At 36.9% G+C, this 25994-nt stretch overlaps 2 protein-coding genes across 5 annotated transcripts in view; one reads left to right on the top strand and one right to left on the bottom strand.

Annotated features, from left to right (window-relative positions):
• The window catches only part of LOC138704544 (pleckstrin homology domain-containing family D member 1-like), a 267332-nt gene that overhangs the window by 121338 nt on the left and 120000 nt on the right, over window positions 1-25994 (top strand). Inside the window, exons 1-2 of one of the 4 annotated variants that reach the window (XM_069832546.1) lie at window positions 8721-9041; window positions 9163-9307. The exons of the other annotated variants lie outside the window; for them this stretch is intronic. Of the exons in view, the coding sequence (XP_069688647.1) occupies window positions 8944-9041; window positions 9163-9307 (243 nt within the window). The 5' untranslated portion in view covers window positions 8721-8943. Of the gene's footprint in view, window positions 1-8720; window positions 9042-9162; window positions 9308-25994 lie in introns of those variants that run through there. 4 annotated transcript variants of the gene reach the window in all.
• LOC138704545 (uncharacterized) lies at window positions 9318-13612 on the bottom strand. Its single transcript, XM_069832547.1, has 3 exons — window positions 12989-13612; window positions 12775-12866; window positions 9318-10696 (listed from the first exon to the last, which is right to left on the bottom strand). Exons 1-3 carry the CDS (start codon window positions 13224-13226, stop codon window positions 10043-10045), a joined length of 984 nt encoding a protein of 327 aa, XP_069688648.1. The 5' UTR covers window positions 13227-13612; the 3' UTR covers window positions 9318-10042.

Here is a 25994-nt window from a genome sequence, read left to right as displayed (position 1 = left end):
TATTGAAAATTGAAATAATTTAAAATCAATACAAGTCTTATCTAACATAGGTAATCACAATAGTTTGCGCCTACTTGATATACTCAAAGATTCTACACACGCGATACAACCTACATAGAAGTTAAAGCATGTATAAATAAACCAAACAAAAACGAAAAAAAAAAACAAAAATTGACGGAGGAAGAGTAGTATAGACGTAGAAAACGTTCTGCTAAGAGAACTTCCTCCTTCCTGAAGCCGGGTTATAGAAATGTAGAGGGTGGTGAAGGCTCTCGCTTTATTTTTCAAGAGTTATATCCAAGTCTTCCTACTTTATATCGTAAAGGTGAAACCTAACCATTTTCCCCCTATTACTACATATGCTAGTGGATTATTGGAATTTTCGCTTACATAATGTAGGTCGACCGGGCGGCGCGTGACCGGTAAGAAGGCCATGCAACACGCGACAAACTGTCTCCCGCATGCTCGGCTGTTCAGTTCAGTCTCTCTGTAGGAGTGGTTGTGTTGACGTTAGATTGCGTTTTATTCTTCTGATTGTGTTAGTCAAGTGTTTAGATTTAGGAGTAACTGTGTTGACGTTAGATTGCGTGTTAATCTTCTGATTATATTATTGAAGTGTTTAGATTAGCTTGCTCAAATGGCACCACAGAAATTTACATTAGAGCAAAGAATGTTCATGGTAGAGACTTACCTGGAAAAGCGTGATTGCGGAAAGGTAAAAGTACGATTTGCAAGAAAATTTCCTAACGTTACCGTCCCACATAGCAATACCATACGCAACCTCGTAAAAAAATTGAGAGAAACGGGGTCAGTATTGAATAAAAGCAGCAAAAGACCACGGCGTGTGCTTACTGAGGAAAAACTGGATGAAATAGGGGAAAGAATGGAACACACTCCACAGAAATCTCTGCGTCGCCTCGCGCAAGAAACTGGTGTCTCTAAAACCACAGCATATGAAGCCACTAAAATTCTTAAATTTAAGCCTTTTAGAGTGACAGTAATGCATGAACTGCAACCTAGGGATAATATCAATCGTGTAAAGTTTTGCAATTGGGTTTTGCGAAATGTTGCCAATGGTATTGTGGACCCAGAATTAATTTGGTTTACAGACGAAGCATGGTTTCATTTACATGGTCATGTTATATCCCAAAACAATAGGTATTGTCGTACAGAGAAACCTCATCTCATATATGAAACTCCCCTTTGCGACGAAAAAGTAGGCGTATGGTGTGCCATAAGCGCACGTCGAATAATAGGGCCTATATTTTTTGACAGCAAAATTAATGGACATAGATACAGAAGAGAAATACTTACGCCATTTTTTGAGCAGTTAGATGACATTGAATGTGAGCGTTCCTATTTCCAACAGAATTCAGCAACTGCACATACAGCAGATGACTCTTTGAATTTCTTAAAGGAAATCTTTGAGGATAGGATCATCAGTAAAGGTTTGTGGCCCTCTAGATCTCCAGATTTAACGGCCTGTGATTTTTATTTATGGTTGAATCTAAAAAACAAAGTCTACAAGGGCAATCCGCATTCAATTCAGGAACTCAAAGACAGTATAAGAACTGAAATTGGGAAAATCACGGAAGAAGAACTTGCGCGTGTGAACGCCAATTTCCTTAAGAGATGTCAGAGATGTGTTGTAGCAGAAGGACAACATTTCGAACACCTCTTATAGTCAAGGTAAGTTCAGTAATAATAAAACTGCGAGCGTGAGGTAGGCGGTTTGCCGCGTGTTGCATGGTCTTCGCGCGTCCCTCGGTCGTCCTACATTATGTAAGCTAACGCTCTGTAGTTGTCAGGTTGGATTTTCTTTTGCCAACTTTGTTTGGAATTTCGGTACTGACAAATACTATACAACTGGTAATTAGTTTCCAAACTGTTATGTTGACAGCATTGTTTGCCTTTCAAGATGTTGCCAATGTTCATGAAACGAACATTACTAGCGAGTGTTATTCTATTTGAAATTTGAACATAATAAATAATACAGTAAATAAACAAACAGCATACATTTTAAAGTGGTATTCTGTTTATAGAGCTCGTAGTAATCATTTCATGTGATCAAACAAAATACATATTAGGTCAGATCTAATGAATGGTAAACTGTTTAGTCAAACCATTGAATTTCATGTTGCCAAACAAAATAAATTTTAATATTAGATCAGTCAATAATAAATTAATAAATAAACATTTTTTTTCCAATGCCACCAGGATAAATAATAATAATTAGTATTATTGTTTCAGTACTTAAACAGTTGGCGACATTGAAAAGACGGCCATATTCGTTTCTAAGGAAATAAAGAGTTTCAACCATCCCTGAAATTTTAAAGGAAAACTAAGTACCGTATTTGAATAATTTTTTTAGGAAATTATGTACATCCCTTAAAGATAGGTGTTTATAACTATTTTGTTATGTTTTTATTCAGCTGTTACTAACATGTAGATTAAAGCATTATATTCCCCTAGCAAACCAATTCGCCGTGTTGATTCCCAAGTGATTGACGTGACGTGTCGTCTGTGTGGCGGAAACAACAATACGCAAAGTAAAAGATTGACATGTGAATGCATTTTAAACATTAAACTACAGTATATTGATTTCAATATTTACGTTCAGTAGTCATCAGGGGATTTTGAATTAGTTACTGAACTAATTAATTTTGATCTAAATATTAACGCACATAGGATCTATACTCTTTTCGCTGTAAGAAAAATCCTGATATAAACACAAGAAAATGGCTGTCATATCCGTGATTGGCTTCCGGTCGAAACACACGACGCAGAAAAATATAGTTCCGTATTTGGAAACTATAACCTTGTATTATTTTAGAATAAAAATTGAATTCTAGTTATTAAATATAATGAACCATATAACTTCACTCATGTGTAATACCCTATGTAAAATAAAGGCTAGTTTTATATGTTGTTATATATTTTGAAAGCGGATGAATACGAAGAGTAATACCAAAGGTAGTCTGTTCTTGTAATACGCTGGCGCCACTTGAGATTGTTCTCGTAAGCACGTGACAGTATAGCTCTGCATCCTCTGTGTATGTGGTTAATAAACATAAGAGTAGAAACCCTCTCAAAAGTCGAGAGAAACAAAAAGTGTTGAATATATAATACAATAAGTTAAGTGAGTTGAATCCAATAAATTAATTATTATAAAGTAACAGTTTTCTAAGTAAACGAATGCATAGTAGTGAGGTTAGGTCTACTTTGACGAGTAACGGGAAATGTTTAACATGAAACAGAATGTACAACAGTGGGCGGGCTCACTTACTGAGAATCGCTAACGCCAAACTGCGGCCAATCAAGCCTCATTTCAGTCACGTGCCACTGTTTACTGTAAGATTATTACAACGAAAAGATTATACTTTACTATATATTTTATATTTTTAAATTAATTGCTTCATTAATTTAATGCACATGGGATTTACTTTTCTTTATATTTTTAATATTCTTTCAATCTTTAATTCTTACAGATGGAATTACTTTGCTCTAGTGTAGATACTGTCGGTGACTCAGGAGAAGACGAGAGCGGACTGAGGGGCAAGGGATGTGAACAGATAACGTACGACAACACGTCAATATTTGTAATGTAGTAAGCGGAAACATTAGGTCTCCTGTTAATTTAGCTTTAATTTCCATACGCATTGTTACTCATGTTTCCTGCACGAGTAATAACCTGGAAACTGGGATGCTTATCTGAGCGATGTTTAAAATAATCAACAGCGATAGTCAAGAAGGTCACATTCTTGCCCCTCGTATTCTCCTGAGTAACGGACAGTAGTTGCGTTCGGCTATACATAACTGTCAAGCTCTATATGGTTCGGGCTGTGCCCTTTCTAGACAAAATTGCGCGTAGTTTTTGGACATCAAACTGAGGAAGAACTGGAGGAGAACGCTTATGAATACTGCTTTATTTATTTATTTTCTTCTGTGACACCTTCAATTTTAAGCGTAGCTGAATTTCGGGACGTTCGTAGCAGACTTGCTCGCGTTGAGGTTGGCAACGCTACGGCAAGCGAGGGTCTGCATTTAGTGCAGCCCGTGGAGATGACTAGTGCGGATCGCTGCTGTTTTGCGCTTTGCCAGATCGTGCCGGAGAGTTCACGGTTTTCGTAGTGTTTTTTATATCGCGACAAACGCGGTAAATATTTTTTTACACGTATGCTATTAAGATTCCAATGTTTTATATCACCGTGTTCTTATAACTGATATAGTATCAATCCTTTCACTTTCAAGATAAGAACAGTGTTAAATATGTGAAAAACATCAGTTTTCGTAGCGTTTTTTTTTTTTTTTACATTGTGCCAAATGCAGCATATATATTTTTTACCCGTGTGCTATTAAGATTCAAATGTTTTATATCAGCGTGTTCTTGTGATAGTATCAGTCCTTTCACTTTGAAGATGAACATGAATAAGAACAGTGTTAAATATTTGCAAAACATTTGTTTTTTATCGTTAACGTTTGCAGAGAAGAGTGAAATTAAGAGTATAGGCCGTGAGACTCCTGATTTAGTTATTTGCCAGGCATCATCAAGCAGAAATCAGACTTATTCCAGGAAGTTTAATCCTTCTATTTATTCTAAGCATAAGTGGTTATGTGGCTGTCGTGAAAAAAATGCGCTCTTTTGCTTTCCATGCTTATTATTTGGAGGTGATGCAACTTGGACGAAAGCTGGAGTGAACGATTTAAAACATTTGGGTGAGAAAGTTAAAAAACACGAAGATTCTGCAACACATATGAATAATGTCATTGGTTTAGCTATGTTAGGAAAAGTAAACATTGAGCATCAAGTAAGCGACGCTTACAGACAGCAAATACACAAACACAACGAGAAAGTGAGACAAAATCGAGAAATTCTCTCGAAAATTATTGACTGCATTAAGTTTTGCGGAAGATTTGAACTTCCGTTACATGATCATGGCGAAAGCTCACAGTCATCGGATCCTGATATGATTCGAGGATTATTGGAATTTGCTGGAAAGTTGGATGAGTCACTCAAAAGCCATTTTTTGAATTCTCAAGTGTTTAGGGGATCTTCCAAGACAATCCAGAATGACATTCTAGACTGTATCCTCGAGGTGTGTCATGATGAAATATGTGCTGAAATTAAACAATCCGACTTTTTGTCAGTAATGTCAGACGATACAACTGACATATCAAATCACACGCAGCAACTTATTACTTTCCGTTATGAATTGGGAGGTGATGTGCATGAAAGATTCTGGGGATTTTTTAGCCCGAAAGACCGAAATGCTGAAGGATTAGCGAAATGCATTTTAGAACAATTGAATATAGTTTTGAATGGCGACAGCGACAAACTTATCGCCCAAACTTACGACGGAGCTGCCGTAATGAGAGGGGAGAAGGGAGGTGTGCAGACAATTATTAAACACTCATACAAGTATGCATATTTTGTGCACTGCTATGCACATCAGCTAAATCTAATTATAGAAAAGGCAGCATCACAAAATTCACAAGCTCGTATTTTTTTCAGTAGTCTTGCTGCTATAGCTGCATTTTTTTCTAAACCCTCACAATTAACTATGCTTGATAGTGCTTGTGACGGAGTACCTGGAGGAGCAAGCACAGGGTGGAATTTTAATAGCCAATTAGTTAATACAATTTTTGAAAATAAGAATAGTCTTATAGAATGCTTTGAGAAACTTCAAATTCACAGAGATCATTCCACTGTGCAAGCAGCTACAGAGTTTCTCCGTATGTTGAACGATCAGGACTTCAACTTTTGGATAGAATTTTTCCATCAGATCTTGCCTCATGTGGTTATTTTAAATAACCAACTGCAACATATTAATGCTAACTCCATTAGCATCCATAATGCAGTAAATGCATTTCTTGAGACAGTCATGAAAGAAAGAAACAAACTTACTTCTGTTACTCACCAACAAGAAGAAACTCCTTCCATGAAGAAAAGAAAAAGGAACTCGCAAGATCAAACTCTCGTCTCTGCAAAAGAGGTGTGTGATACCATTTCTGATCAGGTAAAAGAGAGATTTGCTTTCAATAAACATCTGTCGGCAGCAAAATTGTTAAATTTCTCCCTTTTCAAACGCAATATAAATTATACACAAATTTCTTCACCGGAATTTGATGAAACTATCCAAGCTTATCCTTTTTTGTGTAAAGAACGTCTGAAAACTGAACTGTCTGTTTTGTACGAGAGAGAAGAATTCCGCCATATCTCAGGGCCTATGAAAATGTACAAAATAATGTTGGATACAGGAATCTGCGAATCCTGTACAGAAGCGTTTACTCTCCTCAAAATAATTATTACTACTCCCATGACTAGTGGTCAGCCTGAGAGGTGCTTCTCGACGCTGAAAAGAGTGAAGACTTTCCTAAGAAGTACAATGGCACAAGACCGTCTTGCTGCTTTGGCAATGTTAAGCGTAGAGAAAGTAATGATTGACAAAATTGTTAATTTCAATGATAAAGTGATCAATAAGTTTTCCAGTCTCAAAGAAAGGAGAATGGACTTCGTACTGAAATAAAATTGCGAATGACGCAATGGCACATCTTTGATTTTATTAAGAATATAACGCAGTATTGCACATTTTCATAAATGCACGATTTATCGTTACACAGGCGCTCTATACTTATAGATGACAGTCAAAGTGTTGGCTATCCACGCTGGGGCGAGCTGATATCAGCGTTCGAAGACCACGACGTCACGCGCTAGTCATAGTCTTTAAGGGCCGTATTCATAGACATTTTTAGCACGGGCTTCCGGTGGATGATCAGCGTTTTTCGTTTTCATAAACCAGTGTTAGCGATAGGATATGATTTGAATTCTGTACAAGTAACCAGTGGATAGCCGGGGCTAGCTTAGTACGCTCGTAGCGCGTACTGCGAAATGTCTATGAATAGCACCTTAAGTCTTTGTGTACTGTTATGAGGTACAGTGTGGAACAGTATACGATACTTTCACGAAGTGCGAATCGTGGAGAAGAACGTGTAGAAAATTTCGCCTGAAATATCCGTAATCTCCAGTTCCATGTAGAAGTATAATTTTATAAATTGGTAGCAAAGTTAAGAAACACAGGTTCAGTTTTTGACCAGAAGAGGGACAGGAGACGACACGTGTTAACTGAGGAAACAGACCAGCGGTCATCAGAACACTGCACCCTCGGGCTAGCGTCTCTTACCCGCGGACAAGACACTGCCCTAGCGTGCATTCGTGGCTGCTGGCGGATAGGCTGTCTCTCTATCCCTTGTGCACGACGAGCATATTTCCTTACCCTACATGCACTATACCCATTTCAGCGAGTGCTGACGACCACTGCATTAGACGACATAGGAAATAGGCTGGAAAATAGTCCGGTAAAATCTATACGTCGTTTAGCACAACAAGTAGGGATATCACCAACATCTGTGCATGTCGCTACTAAATTGTTAAAACTAAACCCCTATAAAAAGGCGTGTAGTACACGGACTTGAAGAGCCAGACAGTCAGGCAAGACTAAATTATTGTACGTGGTTTCTACAGTCGGTATATGATGGAATTGTTGACCTATATTTAGTAATTTTTACTGATGAGGCATGGTTTTGTTTGAGTGGTTGTGTTAATAAGCAAAATGATCGTCATTGGAGTAGCGAAGATCCACACTGCAGTCTACAACTACCTTTCTTCGACGAACAAATCGGAGTATGGTGTGCAGTAAGTGGACGTAGGGTAATTGGACCCGTATTTTTTGAGGAGAGAGTGAATTCCCGTTATTATATGGACAACATAGTCAATGAACTAACAGATGAGGAAAAATCGTACGGATATTTTATGCAGGATAATGCTACTTCTCATACCGCGGACATTTCTATGAGAGAAATTAATGCTGGTTTTGATGATCGAGTTGTGAGTCGTGGTCTGTGGCCTCCAAGGAGCCCTGATTTAAATCCTAGTCACTTTTATCTGTGGAAAAATTTGAAACGACGTGTGTATGCAAATAATCCGCATTCCATCGATGAACTCAAAAATAATATACAACGCGAAGTTCGAGCAATACAGGCATAAGAGCTGCGTCAAGTGATAGCGAATATGTTCAAGAGATGTGAAATGTGCCAGACAGCTGAGGATCGTCATACGGAACATCATTTTAAAGGTAAATTTTAATTAAGATATTTATTTTAGGCCGGGAATACACGGACGCGCCGCGGCAGTAACGCGGCATTGCATTGCATGCGCGCAATAAATTGTGCACTCTCGAGCAAACGGCGCGCACGGGACGAACCACCTGAGCAGGGCGCGCAAGCAGTGTTGCCAACTGGACGGAAATTCCGGCAAAATTGACGGAATTTCAACGTAGTGGACGGGAAATAAAATGGCTTTGACGGGTGACGGATTTGCTGGCGGGAATTGCGATTTACATCGTCTTTTGACATTATTAGCTGCTGTCATTTTTAATTGTTTAATTTTTGGGAGATTTTACTTTTTATTTGAACAGCCCTGCCTGTTCCGTACTGTGTTTAAGAATCCCCTGTTTCAGACTTCCTCGTAATCAAGTCAGATGTTAACGATTGATTATATTAATCAGAATTGGTAAGTAAGTTGTATTAAAATTTGCTTGTATATATTGGATCTTATTATTTTTTTTAATTTTGACGGATTCTGACGGATTTCCAGGTGTTATACTGACGGGGATACAATTTATGTGTTGGCAACACTGCGCGCAAGCCGCGAATACGATTTTAGTTCCATTGTATCTGCCACCCACAACGTACGACGATGGACAACGAGGAAGCTTTGTTAACTGCTGCTGGTGCTTAGCAGTAATAGCTTACATTCCGAACAAGAAGAAACGTAGACCTCGACGATGGTGGCGTACAGAGCTGTATAAAAGACGGATAGGGAGTAATTTATTGGGTGCAATAAAATTTCAAGAAATCAGCGGCCAATATAAAAACTTCACTAGGATGAGTTTCACCAATTTTGAGGAATTATTGATGAAAATCGGGCCAAGCATCCAAAAAATTTCTACTAACATGCGAGAACCAATCTCAATTCAAGACAGGTCAGTATTTACCCATTGTACTAAACAACTTGATTCATTCTTTGAACAATTTGATTTTGTAATTATCAATATCTTTAACACACACTATTTAGTTGACTATCTGCGTATTTCAATATTCCAGACTAGCAGTCACATTACGATTCTTGGCGACAGGGGATTCCTTTACAAGCTTTCAGTACCTTTTCCGAATATCAAAACAGGCTATCGGTAAAATAATCCCAGAAGTTTGCGCAGCAATTGTCACCGAATTGAAGGAAAATATCATGGTGAGTTAAATCATAGTAGAAATAGAATGTGCTTCTTTAATGGGCATATTTTTATTGCATTACAATAACAATGTAACACTGAAATTATTAAAGTGAAAAATTCCAAATATCAACACATCCAATAAAAATCAATATTATTTCAAAGTCACATTAGAATAAAGAAATACACACAAACTTTTCTTTGTGTAATCAAAATCTGAATGCAAAAAACAATCTATATTTTAAATCGAACGTTAAAATGAAACATAGGAATGAAAATACATGCAATACACTATATTATGAAACAAATTTACATGTTATATTTTATTGCATTTGTGTCAGTGTTTAGAAATCGAGCAAAGCAATAACTGTATAACATTATAAACGTGTTTCGTACGTTATTTTTTGTAAGACAGCATTATAAAACAGTTAATAAAGAATTGACATATCAGATTTGTAAATTATAAGTAGTTTGATATCATTATCTATGAAAAAAGGGGTTGCTATGACAACAGTAATATAAAGCTTACAGCACGGCAAATAGTTCAAATTTATGGCACAAGTTATGCCATTATAATGAAAGTCACAATGTTTTAGTTGTCATGGTAATATTTTACGGCGCCGGTACAATAATGTGGTATATTATGAATGATTTTGACTATCGATAAAGACTGTTTGTAATGCTAGTGTACAAAAAAGTGTACTGTAACTATTATTAATTCATTAAGAATACTAAGAATAAAAAAAGAAAATATATTAAACGTACTCGTTTAGATCATCTGAGTACTGTGGTGAACATTCTGGAGACGGAGTGTGGGCTGATTGGTGTTGGACAGAGCCAAGAGATCTTGGTTCAGATCCAGAAGTGTCAGGATGTAATGAAGGAAGGAGTGGATTTGGGGATTGTGATATTGAAAGGTCGATTTCAGAAGGTTGTTGAGTTGGAAGACGTTTTGGTGGTTCGGGAGCTGAAGCATAGGATGTTGAGGGAGTGATTAGTTGAGTAGGTTGTCTAGAATGACCCATTTGGGAGGAAGATTTATCAAATAATGGTACACGTTCTTGTCCGCAATAAGTTGGTACCGGTACTTCAAATAATCCTCGGTCTGCTTTAACCAGGATGTCGTAAATAGCGTGCTGAACCCCTTGTCTAGTTGTCGCACGATATGTCATCATTTTTGATGATAGGAAAGCACAAAATGATTGCACTTCGCATTGTTCCACAGTGGAGTTCAATCTTCCAGCAGTGGCTTGTAAAATCCCAACGGCATTTGCCAATAATTCTGTGTCATCAACTTGCTTTTTCGCTCGTTTTGGAGCCCTACCTCCTTCCGACCGATCCCCAGCTTCATCTTGAGTCACTGGCACGTTCTGTTGTGTGGTATTTTCCTCATTAGTAACATCAGTTTCCTTAAAATTAAAAAAAACGTTTGTCATGGAACATGGCTATAAGAGCGAAATTAAACTGAAACTTTTGATAAATCTTTGGTTTAGGTGAACTTAAGACGTGACATGAGATTCTTTGATGTATGAAACAGATTCCTCTGCAAATATGTTCTGAAAATTAAAAAAATTGTAAATGTTCGAATCATCCTAATAAATATGTTTTTAATGCACTGAAATAAAAAGGTAAAGTAAATAACAAATACAGTGCACGCCGCTTATTACGATCACATTGAAATGCTGATAACATTAACTCATTGATAACAACGATCTAAAAATGTTGTTTTCAGGTTTCAAAACAACTTACACACAAGCTTATTCAATAAAAGAAAGTACACTTTAAAAAATATGACTGCGAGATACTCCTATAATATCACCAATTTAAATAAATTGTTTATTGTTACTAATCTTACAGTTTAGTTTCCATTTTCTTTTGCCGCTCAGGATACTGTCTTGGCTTTTAACAGCTTATACAAAAGGGGCTGCGAAATTTGCAACTGCACTGCTGCATTACAATGACTCATTTTCAATTTGTCGCATTAAATTTGAAACTTTATCTTTAATGTTTTACGTTTATTTTCCACGCTTGTCATAGTTTTATTGCATCAATATGACCACCATAAATAAAAAACTGAAGCTATGCCTTGCCATCTTTGGTTTTACAACTGTTAGCACATAACTTGAAAAAGAGAAAGCTATCACATCTCTCGTCAAGTTTTTTTGGGTGCAGAGGGAGGGGGGCGAATGCCACTGCATTGTATTTCAATCACCTCTATCCCCATCCCTTTCTTGGAAGTTTGTGCAACCCAGAGAATACATTTTATTGCTTGAGAGGGAAAAACACCTCTTCAAACTAGTGAGTTTCCATGATACATTGTAACATTGACGAGAGACAGGTCAGTAAAATATTTCCAATGCGTAATCTGGTATTAAATCTATGAATCGGCAGAAAAATGATAACATAAACCGAATGATTGCTTACAATAAACACTTTTTTTTTTTTCAATTTCCTACTGCCTCACCGCATCAAATTTCATAAAAGAGATTAACATTAGCGAACATATAACATCCGCGATTACAATAAGCGGTGTGCACTATAATTGAAAAGTTACAAAAGTCAGTATATTTCATTTTCACTTTGCACACATAGTATACCTGTTTGAGTTAGCTTGGTTCATCAAGTAAAATTATTTTTGGTTTTATTCCAGCTTCCCACAAGTTCTTCGAAGTGCATGCAAATATGCAAGGTATTTGAAGATGAACGGAATTTTCCCCACTGTGTAGGTGCCATGGACGGGAAACATGTACTGCAGTCACCAATAAAGTCCGGCAGTGAGTTCTTCAATTACAAAAAGCAATTTAGTATTGTGTGTGCACTAGTTGATGGACACTACAATTTCATATTTGCGGATGTAGGATGTGAAGGGAGAATTTCTGACAGTGGAATTTTCAATAATAGTACACTATGTACAATGATGACAGATAACACCTTGGGGTTTCCTGCACCAACAGAACTTTCTGGACGACAGATGAAAGTACCTTACTTCATTGCAGCTGATAGGCGCTTTTGCACTTGCAGAAAACATAATGAAGCCATACTCAGGTCGGCATGCGAAGGGATCGTACCAAAGAATCTTCAATTACCGATTAAGCAGAGGTCGTAGGGTAGTAGAAAATACTTTCGGGATAATAAGGTCAGTATTCAGGGTTCTAAGAAAACCAATGCTGTTGAAACCTGAGAAAGCCCAATTAGTTGTTACGGAAATTATTCATTTATATAATGATTTGAGAAAATATTCATCAAACTTGTATACACCCCAAGAATTACTAGACCGTGAAGATGACGGAGTACTGATAGAATGTTCATGGAGAAACGATAAAAATATGACGTCCATGCTTCACCTACAGAGGGTACCCAGAAGAACCTCCGTTTACCTTCAAAACATTACAGACTATTGTGTTAAAGAAGGAGCCGTTCCATGGCAAAATGCATGTGCAGGATACCGATGTGCAATTTTCAAAAGGAGCTACAATTTTCGGCTTACCGTGTCTACTCTTTGCCGTGGCTTATCTCGGTCCTCAAGGAATCGGAACGCTGCATATGCAAACCATCGGCTGCAATATACTTCAGAGTAACCTATAAAATGAAAGAAATAAAATGTGGTTTATAATGAAAACAAAACTGAATGTAAATGAATAATTATAATGTAATCAATGGAAACATGTAATAAAACAAAACTTCAACAATAGAAAGCTTACCCTTTCTTGTTCGATTCGATTTCTTCACCCGTGACTTCTCCCTCCTGTACGACGACAGCAAGCTGATAATTTTTTTTTTACAATCCTCTTCCGGACGTCCTATATTTGTTGAGATGTCCCGCCAAGCGTCTATTTTCTTGTGTTTTTTGTAATAGTCTTTATCACTCGGATTCCACAAAACTGGACATAATTTATATTCTTCTACAAGGCCCAACATTTCTTCTTCAGACCACTCCATGTTTGAGGTGTGCGCGCTTCACTAGACAAACGGCAACTAAACCGGTTCGCTATGCGGCATTCGAGGTGTGCGCGTTATTGCCGCAGCGCGTGCTTGAAATCGCGTACAAACGAGCAACCGAAGCCTCGAATTCTATTCGACCCTTGTTGCATTACTGCAGCGGCGCGATCATGTATTCCCGGCCTTAGTGGTTGTTGCCGCGTCCTTATAAGTATATCAACAGTAATCTCACTACATGTTTTGATTTACCTAGAGAAAATCAAAACTCGAGTGGGATTTAATTTACTATTACACGATTAGAAGAAAGTATATAAAGATCAGAAGAAATAAGTATACTGAGGATCACGTAAGAGTATTTCCTAAAATACTAATTTGGCCGTCTCTTCAGTGTTGCCAACTAATACTAGATATTATCAAAAGAGGATAAAATCACACAATGCCATATACTACAATAATAATAATAATAATAATAATAATAATAATAATAATAATAATAATAATAATATAGTATTAACAATAACGATGTCTTGCTTATTTACCAAATCTCATCTCTATGTTGGGGAAATGTTTTCTAAAAGATTCAATAATTTGTGAAAGAGTATATTTTTCTTCTGGACCTCTCGCACATTATGTTAGTAGATTAGTGTATGATGTAATATTAAAATATATTTTGGCTGACAACATGAAATTCATTGCTTTGATTAAACGTTTACGAATCACGAGAACTGACCTAAAAATGTATTTTGTTTGATCACGTGAAAAGATTAGTATGAATTCCGAAAACGAATGCCACTTTGAAATGTATGCTTTAGAATATTTGCTCCATTATTGTAATAAAGTCTAAACACGAAAGAAATTAATTAAAATATGAAATGATATTTCTATCGATTACCCAAGGGCATGTATCACACGAAATATGTTATATTTATTTACACTTAGCTTACCTGACTCTAATCTTGAAATTGTAACCACAACACAAAGCAACACATACAGTAATTATTATGTATTAATATTAATACTGATATTAATTAATTATTAGTATGTTCAAATTTCACTAGCTTTCAGTAATGGGCTCAGAAATCTAGAACGATTTGAATTTTCAGAATTTAAACTTGTCACTGTTGCCAACATAACAGTTATAAAATCACTACCAGTTGTAGTATTTCTCAGTACCGAAATTCGAAACGAAGTTGGCAAAAGAAAATTCAACCTGCAAACTTGAAACTCACCATAATTCACTAGCATACGTAGTAATGGGGGGAAAAATGGTTTGGTTTCACCCTTACGGTATTAAGTAAGCTGACTCGGACTATACTCTAATACAATAAAGTATTATTTGACTTTTTAAAATTCTATTTCACTAATGTTATCTTCACCAATACGTTTGAACGAAGCCACCATTTTCAGTTGACTATCTATACGGTAAACAAATGACGATCGCAAAATTTGTTTTATTTTACCGTAAAGAATTTGCAGTTTTAAATGTTGGCAAACAAAGAAAGAAATGGTAGGGAGGTGATAAAAACAGAAGAAAGTATATAAAGATTAAAAGAAATTAAGTACTCTAATACAATAGAATAGGCATTAATTGACTTATTAAAATTCTATTTCACTAATGTTAGCTTCACCATAAGTTTGAACGGAGTCGCCTTTTTCAGTTGACTATCTATGCGGGAAACAAATGATCGCAAAGTATGTTTTATAGCACTGTAAAGAATTTACAGTTTGAAATGTCGGCAAACGAAGGAACAAATGCTAGGGAAGTGATAAAAACAAACATGTTAGGGAAGTGATAAAACAAATGCTAGGGAAATGATAAAATTGTAGCGATAAATAGTCATGATTGGTTGAAACACGTCGTTTCGTACCGTTTTATTGGTCAACGCTGGAGCGAGCTGATATCACCAGACGAATGTACCGGAATTACATTTGAAAGGCGCAAAAGTGCATTTGGAGTTGAAATCGGGGCGCAAAATCTTCCTATATAAGGAAACAACTTGTGGCTGAAGCAATTGACTGTCACACTTCTAACTGCAATAAGATATCGGAAGACGAGCCTGAAATGAGTGAAGGTGAGAACTGTGAAATAGGGATGGAGTGTTAAAGGGACTACAGAAATAAACCTATAATAAATTGTGATAGCGATTCTAGTACAACTAGTACCCGGCCCCGGAACAATTTTTCCCTCGAAATTATTCGAATTAACTTTACAGGGAGTTATTCCTGAAAGCTTAATTTGCATAATACACGTCACTGTACGTAACAGAAAACCACAATTTAAAGTCACACGGAGTTAGTGTGCACTCAAATGTTGGTTGCTTGACGGTTGTCAGCCCACTTTGAGGTCTGTGGATATAGAGGGAAAAATTGGATCGTGTCGGTTAGAGTTCCCGGGTAGCTCAGTGGTAGAGCGTTGGTACGTTAAACCAAAGATCCCGGGTTCGATACCCGGCCCCGGAACAATTTTTCCCTCGAAATTATTCGAATTAACTTTACAGGGAGTTATTCCTGAAAGCTTAATTTGCATAATACACGTCACTGTACGTAACAGAAAACCACAATTTAAAGTCACACAGAGTTAGTGTGCACTCAAATGTTGGTTGCTTGACGGTTGTCAGCCCACTTTGAGGTCTGTGGATATAGAAGGAAAAATTGAATCGGTGTCGGGTAGAGTTCCCGGGTAGCTCAGTTGGGAGAGCGTTGGTACGTTTAACCAAAGGTCCCGGGTTCGATACCCGGCCCCGGAACAATTTTTCCCTCAAAATTATTCGAATTAACTTTACAGGGAGTTATTCCTGAAAGCTTAATTTGCATAGTACAGTTATGTTTGAACCAGATGATTACAGTGACTTGCCGATCAATGTAGTTCAACTCACTCTGTTTTTCAAAATTGTCTTTAAAAATACATTGTAAATACTTGCAGGTAATCTTAATCAGTCCATCATATGCGTCGAAATGAATATCAGTAGGCGTTTAGCACGTGAAGTATAGTGTACGGACTCTCAAGATGCATGCACAGTAAAGGCATTTTAGTCGCTGGTAGCTTGAAAAAAATGAGGATTTCCATTCTACCAGCTAACAGGCCAGGTAGCAATCGACCGAACAGTCGTCTTGCATGTCTCCATTGCGTAACGTTTAGGCATTCCTTTCAGCAAGGTAACCCGTCAGGCTACCGGCCAGGCTTCGTCTTGTACTTTCCCAATGCTCTAACTAGAGATGAAGCAGATGGGAATGATTGTGGAAGAGAGTGTGAAGATAATAGAGTACATCGCTGCGCCTTGAAAATCCGCTATGTGCATTTCAACAGATTTTTCAGAACAAAGAATAAAAAAAACAACACTTTTAACTTCCTAGATTTTTAGAGCTACTTTCGGTATAATTTTATCATTTTTCATATCATGCCAAAAATATCTAGTTCCTCGGTAATGGACTGGTAAATCAAGCGATGTCGGCGATAATGGAGCAAACATAATGACATTGTTATAGGCAGAACATTGGTAAAAGCTAAAATAGAAGTTTCCGAAAAATGTGCAACAAGGAACATTTACACAGGAAAAAGCTACGAGTGAAGAAAAGAAGTTATTTCTACAACGTGTGCCTTTGTACCCAGGATCAGAAGGTGATCCCTATTATGAACCAGACTTACCTGATAATGTTGTTTCTGATCCGCTGCCTTCAACAACACTCGTTTCATAGTATACAAAAATTTGAAAAACATTGTTACACTGTATAGATTTTTAACGTATTGTATTTTTATCTTCTAAAACCTAAATGTTACACACAGTAGCTACACTTCAAGTTTGCAAAAAAAAAAAAAAAAAAAAAAAAAAAGTGAGAGAGAGAGAGAGACTTGCCCACTAGCGGCCTGAAACTGATATATGAGTAGCTTAATATCAAAGACGGACATCTGACCTCAATCGAAATTTAAATAGCTGTGGTTTTTTATACAATTTTTCATGCTCTTTCCAGTTATAGTGAAACCATATGCAAACTCTAACACTACATTTATAAAATAAATTGTGTTAAATATTACGAAGAACACTGTGAATTAAAAAACTGCCTCTAGATCAAAACTATGGAGACGACAGATGTCCGTCTTTGATATTAAACTACTCATATGATGTCTTCACCATTTTCTTCTGGATATTCAATTATTATGGCACTAATCATAGAAGCTGAATAACTCGTTTCTCTTTTCCAAGTAGAGTCCAAGAGTTCATTCCAGTAAACAAATAGTTAATATGCTAAATAACGCGAAGCTGCATTTTGTCACCGCAAATTTCTCTTTTTTCTTTAAGTTGGTTACTTAACGACGCTGATAAACTACCAGGTTATATAGCGTCGATGAGATTGGTGATAGCGAGATGGTATTTGGAGAGATGAGGCCGAGGATTCGCCCTAGATTACCTGGCATTCACCTTACGGTTGGGGAAAACCTCAGAAAAACCCCAGCTAGGTAATCAGTCCAAGCGGGGATCGAACCCGCGCCCGAACACAACTTCAGATCGGCAGGCAAGCACCTTAACCGACTGACCGGTGGCTAGTTTCTCTTTTTCATGACAGTTTTTTGTTCAAGTGAAAATAGCTCGCGGTTCTCAAAACATTCAAAATTTAGAACAACATTATGAAAATCGTCATGCCTTTTTAATCACACAAAGTACTACTGCCTCGAATATCCGTGGTTGTTCTGTTTTCATGACAACACTCACATTCATCATATTTACACCAATCCGTGTTTCCCTGCCTTTATAGAGTACTATCACAGAAACTCTTCTCTTTAATTTCCTCCAAACTGTGTTGTTTAGGTTTAAACTGGTAAGATTTAATTACAATTAGTCATTGCTATGTGATCTTCATTGTGTAAACAAGATTGCAACTGCTTTTGGTGCGTGTTATTGTATATGCAGGGTTAAGTAATGTCATTAATTTCAGGGGGTTATTCTGTGAGATATTTCAAGCAAAAATCTTTAATACAATTTTGCCCGTTTTGCTTCCTTTTCGAGAAGAAAGATTGTTTTATATGAAGCATTTCATAGCGTGTTTTGGTAAAGCCATTGATTTAAGTCCCAATATGCTCAGCCAGTGTATCAGTGAAATTTCGCTGCATTAAAAGATTATTATAAATACTATTGTAATTATACGTAGGGTACCTCTTTCAGTTAGATTTAATCCATGATGATCACTGTAACGAGGACAATACTGATGAAGTCGAAGGCATTTGGGTTATTCAGAAGCTGATGATATTTACAAAGTTTTTATGCCACGCCTATACCACATGACTAAGAATTGCTATGGTTATATGAATACGAATAATAAAATGCACTAAATATGGACATGAATAGTATTTATACGTATTGTACGCTAATACTATGATGAACATATGGCATTTACAATTATTCTTCGTCAAATGATTCCACCACTTCTGTTTGTTCTTATTTCTTAGAGTTCGAGAATTGATACCTATATTTAATTAATAGAACATAACACTTGAATAATTTCAAGGAAAAATTGTTCCGGGGCCGGGTATCGATCCCGGGACCCTTCGCTTAGCGCGCGAACGCTTTTCCGACTGAGCTACCCCAGGAACTATACACGACACCGTCACAATTTTTCCTTTGTATCCACACGACTCAAATGAGCTGACAAGACGCCAGAACTCAACTATGAGTGCACACAAATACTTGTGTGACTTAAATTGTGGCTTTCTGTTAACGTACCTCCAGTAACGAATGTATTATACAAATCTGGCTTTCAGGTAGTAGCTCCCTGTAAAGCAGGTTTGAATAATTTCAAGGAAAAATTGTTCCGGGGCCGGGTATCGATCCCGAGACTCTTCGCTTAGCGCGCGAACGCTCTTCCGACTGAGCTACCCCAGGAACTATACACGACACCGTCACAATTTTTCCTTTGTATCCACACGACTCAAATGAGCTGACAAGACGCCAGAACTCAACTATGGGGTAGCTCAGTCGGAAGAGCGTTCGCGCGCTAAGCGAAGGGTCCCGGGATCGATACCCGGCCCCGGAACAATTTTTCCTTGAAATTATTCAAACCTGCTTTACAGGGAGCTACTACCTGAAAGCCAGATTTGTATAGAACATAACACTGCTTCTTGCACAATGGACAATGGCCAACGTACTCAACGCCGTTAAAGCGCGAGGACGGAAAAAAATCCATTATCAATATGCAGTGACTAAAAAATTATTGAGTTTTAAAATTATATTTTTGAATGTTTATTTTTAACATGGAAATCAACATTTTGTGAGTGGGAGAATCATGTTTAGAAAATTACCAAAATCCGGTACGTTTCCTGCATTTTTCGAATGCCGCCGCTTTGTCTCCATGACATTCGAATTTCGTTACGCGTAGCGGATTCCGCCGCGATTGGCAACGCTGCGGGCGGAGAGGCTTGTGACGAAAGCCTCTGGCATATCTACGGCCCTGACTCGCAAGCTTGAGGGAATGCCGGAGTGGGGGTATCGATTCGCTGCAACGCGCTGGGAGAAAGTTACAGCTCAGTACGAAACGTTCAGGCTAGCCTCAATGTCGCAATGTAATGCATCGCGTGCTGTATTTGTGTTCTGTGAATGTGTGCATTGTTCAGTGTTTGTAATCGAAAGTGCATGCGTGTGTGTGTTAACATACTAATTTTGTGCAAAATGGCTCATACTGAGAGAACATTGAGCTCATTATTTGCTGAATTAAACAAGAAACCGTTTTCAAGTTGGACATATGAAACAAAATGTGCTTACAAAGATAGGAGATCGACACCACATTTACACGTTAAAATAGCGGATGGAGGAAGACAAAACAGAAAATTTCAATTTTCATGGTATAAGAAATATCCTTGGCTAACAGGGTGCTTTGAGACAAATAAATTATATTGTTATACCTGTATTCTATTTGGGGGTGAATATGAGTGGTCATCATCATCTTGTGGGGTCTGTGTTACAAAAAATTTTGATAGAAAAGCCGAGAAACATCAGAGTTCAAGAAGACATCTTCAGAATGAAGAGAGTTTTCTCTTGTTAGGTCGCGGAAGAGCTGAACATGCAATTTCTGAAGGTGCCAAGCTTCAAGCCATCAAACACAACGAAATTGTGAAACAAAATAGATTTGTGATTGAGAGACTTGTTGAAGTTGTTTGCTTCTTAGGTAAGCAAGAACTTGCTTTTAGAGGACACTTTGAAGATGAAAGTTCCGACAACAAAGGGAATTATATTGAATTATTGGAACTTCTCTCCAGACAAGAACAGTTTATACGTGATCATTTGGAGTGCTCTTCCGGTATTAAAGGTACGTCACGTACAATTCAAATTGAGCTGATTGAATCAGTAACTGACGTAATTAACGAACACATTAAAGAAGAACTACGTTCCTGCGAGTTTGTCGGTGTGCAAGCAGACGAAACCCTTGATGTTTCTTGTAAAACTCAAATGAGCATTATTCTTAGGTTCTGTACAGAAGATGGTCCTAAAGAAAGATTCGTTGGTTTTTTTGACGTTTCAAGTGACAAAACTGCTTTAGGGCTGTCAGAAGTCATCATTAATCAACTTAATGCTTGGGACGTTACTAATAAAATAGTGAGTCAAACCTATGATGGCGCATCTGTAATGGCAGGTGAAGGAGGAGGCGTCCAGCACTTTTTGAAACAAATGTGTCCACGAGCTACATTTTTACACTGTTATGATCATAAACTAAATCTAGTGCTGCTACACTGTTCGAAAACAATCAAACAGGTCAGGCTTTTTATTTATAATCTTGCAGCTTTCCATACGTTTTTCAGTAAATCCTCAAGGAGAACACAACTCTTAGAAAGTAAAGGATTTAGATTACCAGAAATATGTAGTACCTGCTGGAATTTTAATTCCCGAGCAGTGCATACAATTTATGCAGAATACAATGAGCTGAAAGACATTTTCCAGACAATTACAGATAATATTGAAGAGTGGGATGCAGAGTCGTTCAATTGTGCTTCGGGCTTGCTTAATATACTGAATAAAATGCAATTTATTTTCCTTCTTTGTCTTCACAAAGACATTTTTACGCACACAGATCACCTTTTTGCACTCCTTCAAAAAAAACTGACATCGGACATAAACATGTGTAATACTGAAATCAAGAATACCATCGGGATAATAAAGGATATGAGGTCAGAAAATACTGTGAGATCATGTGTTGAAAACTCGAAAAGGATTTTCAGTGAACTAAGTGTAAGTGAACAAGACTTCAAGTCCCTCAAACACTTAACCTATGAAATCTTGGATGTACTGATTGTACAAATGGAAACGCGTTTTGGAGATGTTGAAAAGATAAAATTTGTTGAATTGCTAGATCACAGTAGCTTTGTGGCATATAAAGTAAATTTTCCAGACATGAAATTAAATAACCTTCTGTCCACATATGCATTTTTCAACAAAGAACGCTTAGAAAATGAATTAAAGAATATTTATGTAGATGAACAAAAGCATTTACCCCCTGCAGACCTCCTGAAATTCATAATTAGCAATGGTCTTCAAACCATCTATAAAGAGGTAATACGTCTTATCAAGTTGGTCTTGACATTCCCCGTTACTACAGCTTCCTCCGAAAGGAATATGAGCACACTGAAAAGGGTAAAGAATTATCTTCGTAATTCAGTGAAAAATGAAAGATTAAGTTCTCTCAGTACAATCGCCATTGAAAAGAAACTGGTTAAACAACTTGCTATTGATCAGAGTTTCAAGGAGCGAGTAATTGATACCTTTGCAACCAAGAAGAGTCGACGCCTGGATCTGCTGTATAAAAAGATATAAGGTAAACAGATTTTTTTCAACTTCCCCAGTATTTATACCTTAGCTTCGAAACTACTCTAAACTCATTAATGAAGTATTAAAGAAATCGATTTTTTAAGTGCACAGGGTCGTATAGCCTAGGTTCAATTATTATTGAGATCGACGCGCTGTTTTTGTTACATTTGAGGGCACATACGAACTCACAAGTCTAGCCTATAGTGAATTAATATTACTTATTTAAAGTCTGTGTGATTGTAACGTATATATTTTCGTGTGGTTTTACTTACGTATAGTGTTTTTTCTTCTGTTATTGTATTTATATTTCTGGTCGTTTGGAAGAGAAGGCCTAATGGCCTTAACTGTACCACAATAAGTAAATTGCAGTATGAATAAGGAGTATTTTTACCACAGATATTTAGTTTTTAATGTAATAATAGTCATAATTGTGGCAGAAATTACACTAAAATTTGAATATTAATGGCGCTTACTGCATGTTTATAAATGCAAATACAGTTGACTAAATTTCTCTATTGAACTTTAGTTTTTCAGAAGAAATGTCTGTATGATAGAAGGAAAACAATAACAGACTTTTAGTTCCAATTAAGAATAGGCCTACTGCTAATTGAAGGGCTCAGAGCCAAAGGCGACCAACCCACAATTTTGTATTGTTCATTATTAAGCCTTTTTTCAAAACTATACATTGTTGTTATAGATTCATGATATTTTTTTTTGGTATTTATTCAATGTAGAGCAATTAAAATAAATTGTGAAACCAATCATTTTTGTCAGGATCCTCTTAATATCAACTCTTATTTACTCATTTTGTAATTGTGGGTTAGTCGCCTTTGGCTCTAAGCCGTTCAATTTATTGTTCACATCCACAACGCGATTCAGCATTGAAACAAATCACCACCCATTTCTTCATCAGCACTGTCATCGCCATAAAGCGTGCACGATCACGCTTGGTTGAAAATGATTTTGTTATATTTAAAGTCAGCAGAAATTTTATCTTTGGCCAGCGCGGCGGCAGATATTTTAGCATCAATCAATGCGGAACTGATAATTAGCTTATAAAATTAATTCACCTACAGTCGACTTAAACCCGACATCTCTACAATGTCGGTGCGTTTAGATTTCTTAATACTAGTGCGGTACTATTTTATTGATAATTTTTTTTGAACAAACAAGGAAGTTAATTAAACTCTCATTACTTTCAAATAACCGCGCCGTATAGGTGAAACCTAGAACTGACGATGACAAATTATGACTTCCATGCCAAGCATAGTTACCAGATGGTTTTCAAAGCACCCCCCCCCCTTAAAAGAATGTTTCTTTCATATTAGTCAAGGATATATTGAATGAAGAAAACTTGTCTAAAAGGGACGAATTAGCCATCAATTTTATTTAATTATAAACCAGCATTATAAGTTCCAAACTACCTTTTTCCTTCAGTAAAATAGTCGTACAAAATTGCGTACGACATAGATTGTGCGTACCTCGTACTAGTCAAAATAGTCGTATGCGTACTATGGTCGTACGTATGGCAACCCTGCTTCCGTCCGTCAGGCGGGCCGGCTTGGACCAGCCCCAAACGAAGCATATAGCCTACTCATAACGGTAACTTCGCAACACTTCGTGAATTTCCGTGAATATGGAATGCGACATTGCACGCCGCGCACCATGGCAGTTGAGCGCTAAAGTGATTCAAGTTGTGAGGCCCTTTGACGCGGGCCAAGCTCATAATATTTAGTGTCGTACAGTCTTCGACATTTTACTGACACATCGCGTCATGTGATGAAATTTACTGAAACAATTATGAATCCAGTACACTGTCCTGAACAAAATTTGCGTATGTTAAATGAAAATATATGGAGGGCGAAATATTGGTAGGAAACAGCCCCTGTGGCCCCTAAGGACTGGCCGCCCCTGAATTACCACTCCTATTCTGTGACTAATTGGTTAGGCTAACTTCCGTGCTCTTGTACAAGTACAGCACGCCGCACCATAAATTTAACCCGGGCTATGGTATGGATAATGATGGTGATGATGTTGATGATGATGATGATGATGATGCGAATTAATGATGGCGAAATAAGTCCAAGGTCCAATACCGAAAGTTCTGCTTCAATTGGTTGAGGGAAAACTCCGGAAAAAAAATCAAGGTAACTTGTCTCAACAGGATTTGAACTCAGGCTCGCTCGTTTCGCGGTCAGATTTTCTAACCGTTACTCCACAACTGTGGACTTTATGTGCCTCACAATATAATTATATGATTACAACGTGAGTAGAGCTATGCAAAATTAATTACAATCATTAGTTGACCTGTACAGTATAATATAATAATTTATATTATAAATGAATTACACATTGGGATTATAAATATATAAATTTACTGTATTCAGAATCAATTCAGGGGTGCCGGGCCTTAGGGGCCACTGCGACCGTGTCCCTCCAGTATTTCCTTAAATTAAAAAATGCATACCCTACTTTTTGTTTGAGACAGTGTATTGGATTGAGGCATATAGGCCAAGGCAACATTTGTCGATAAAACTTGAAAGAGCCTAAATACAACAAAGTATGAGGTAGTTCCCGCAGGATGACATTTTGAAAATAAAAAACCTGGACAGCCTTATGTGATATTAAATTGCCAAAGAAATTAATCATACAAACTGAATTCAATTATCCTTAGTTTAATTCCTGTTAGGAAAACAATAGGTACTGTACCTCACAAATACATGAACAATTTTCAGATGTTTATGATTGGAGGAATCATCAGCATCACAGAGATGACCCTAGGTAGCTGCCTTAGTTACTCACAATGTCTTTCATTACGAAATGGGCCAGCTCATTCACTATATTCTACTCACATTTAGTGTGACCGCAAGTAAAGCTGTTTCTATTAAAATTTCCTAATTATGGAAGAAGTGCAGTTCATCGAACGAAAACTGCAGTTATAGGTAAATGCCTTTTTTTTTTTGCCGAAATTTTAATCCTGCTTTTCTCGCGATTATTGGCTTGAAAAAAAACTCGTTTTATTATATGACTAGCCGTATCCGTGCGCTCCGCTGCACCCGTTAGAAATAAATATAAAATAATTACATAATTAAAATAGGACATTTGGTCCAGGGAACATTCGTGTTTGATAGAAGGATAAATTGTTTATTATATTACTTAAATTGTATTAAAAAAATTAAAATGCGATCATTTTGATCCAGAGACCACTCATTTGGTCATAAAAATTATTTTAGGAAATACAGGAAACGAATGCCTATCAAGTTTTCTGTGCATAAGAAGCTATTTTAATCTTACCTGTCCTCGATTCACTCAGAAGTTACTGTAATAACATTATAGCATTATGTCCATCTAGAGAAACTACACTTTCCAATGGTGAAATAATAATTAATTATACAAATCGGTTAATTTAGCTTCCGATATTAATTCATACAAACACAGAAACATTCTCTGTAAGCTACCGTATGTTTCATAGCTTTCGATTGTTGTTGTCCAAGGCCCCTTATAGGCGAAGTCATTTTTTTTTTATTTCATTACACCGCCTTAGATGGCGTTGTTATTGTAATTTTGAAACTCATTTATCTCATTAAATATCATTCCTATCAAAATTTTGCATGGAATAAAACTTATCGGAAATTATTTTTAAAGAAACTTTTGTTATGTAATATTTTTCATGATAATTAATAATAAGGGAGATATTTCGATTTATTTAATTCAAGCCCCCGTATAACACCCCTTTTAAATAAAATATTTTGTATGCCATATAGCCTAAATTCTAAGTTACAACGAACTTAATTTATATTCCAATTTTCATATAAATCGGTTCAGCCATTATCGCGTGAAAAGGTAACAAACATCCAGACAGACAGACAGACAGACATACAAACAAAAATTAAAAAAATGCGATTTTCGGTTTTAGGGCGGTTAATTATATATGTTAGGACCAATTATTTTTGGAAAATCGAAAATTACCAGAAAAATT

Source organism: Periplaneta americana, chromosome 8 (assembly GCF_040183065.1).
Source record: "Periplaneta americana isolate PAMFEO1 chromosome 8, P.americana_PAMFEO1_priV1, whole genome shotgun sequence".
NCBI lineage: Eukaryota > Metazoa > Arthropoda > Insecta > Blattodea > Blattidae > Periplaneta > Periplaneta americana.
The sequence above is the reverse complement of the archived record's forward strand: the minus strand, read 5'-3'. Positions and strand labels throughout refer to the sequence as shown.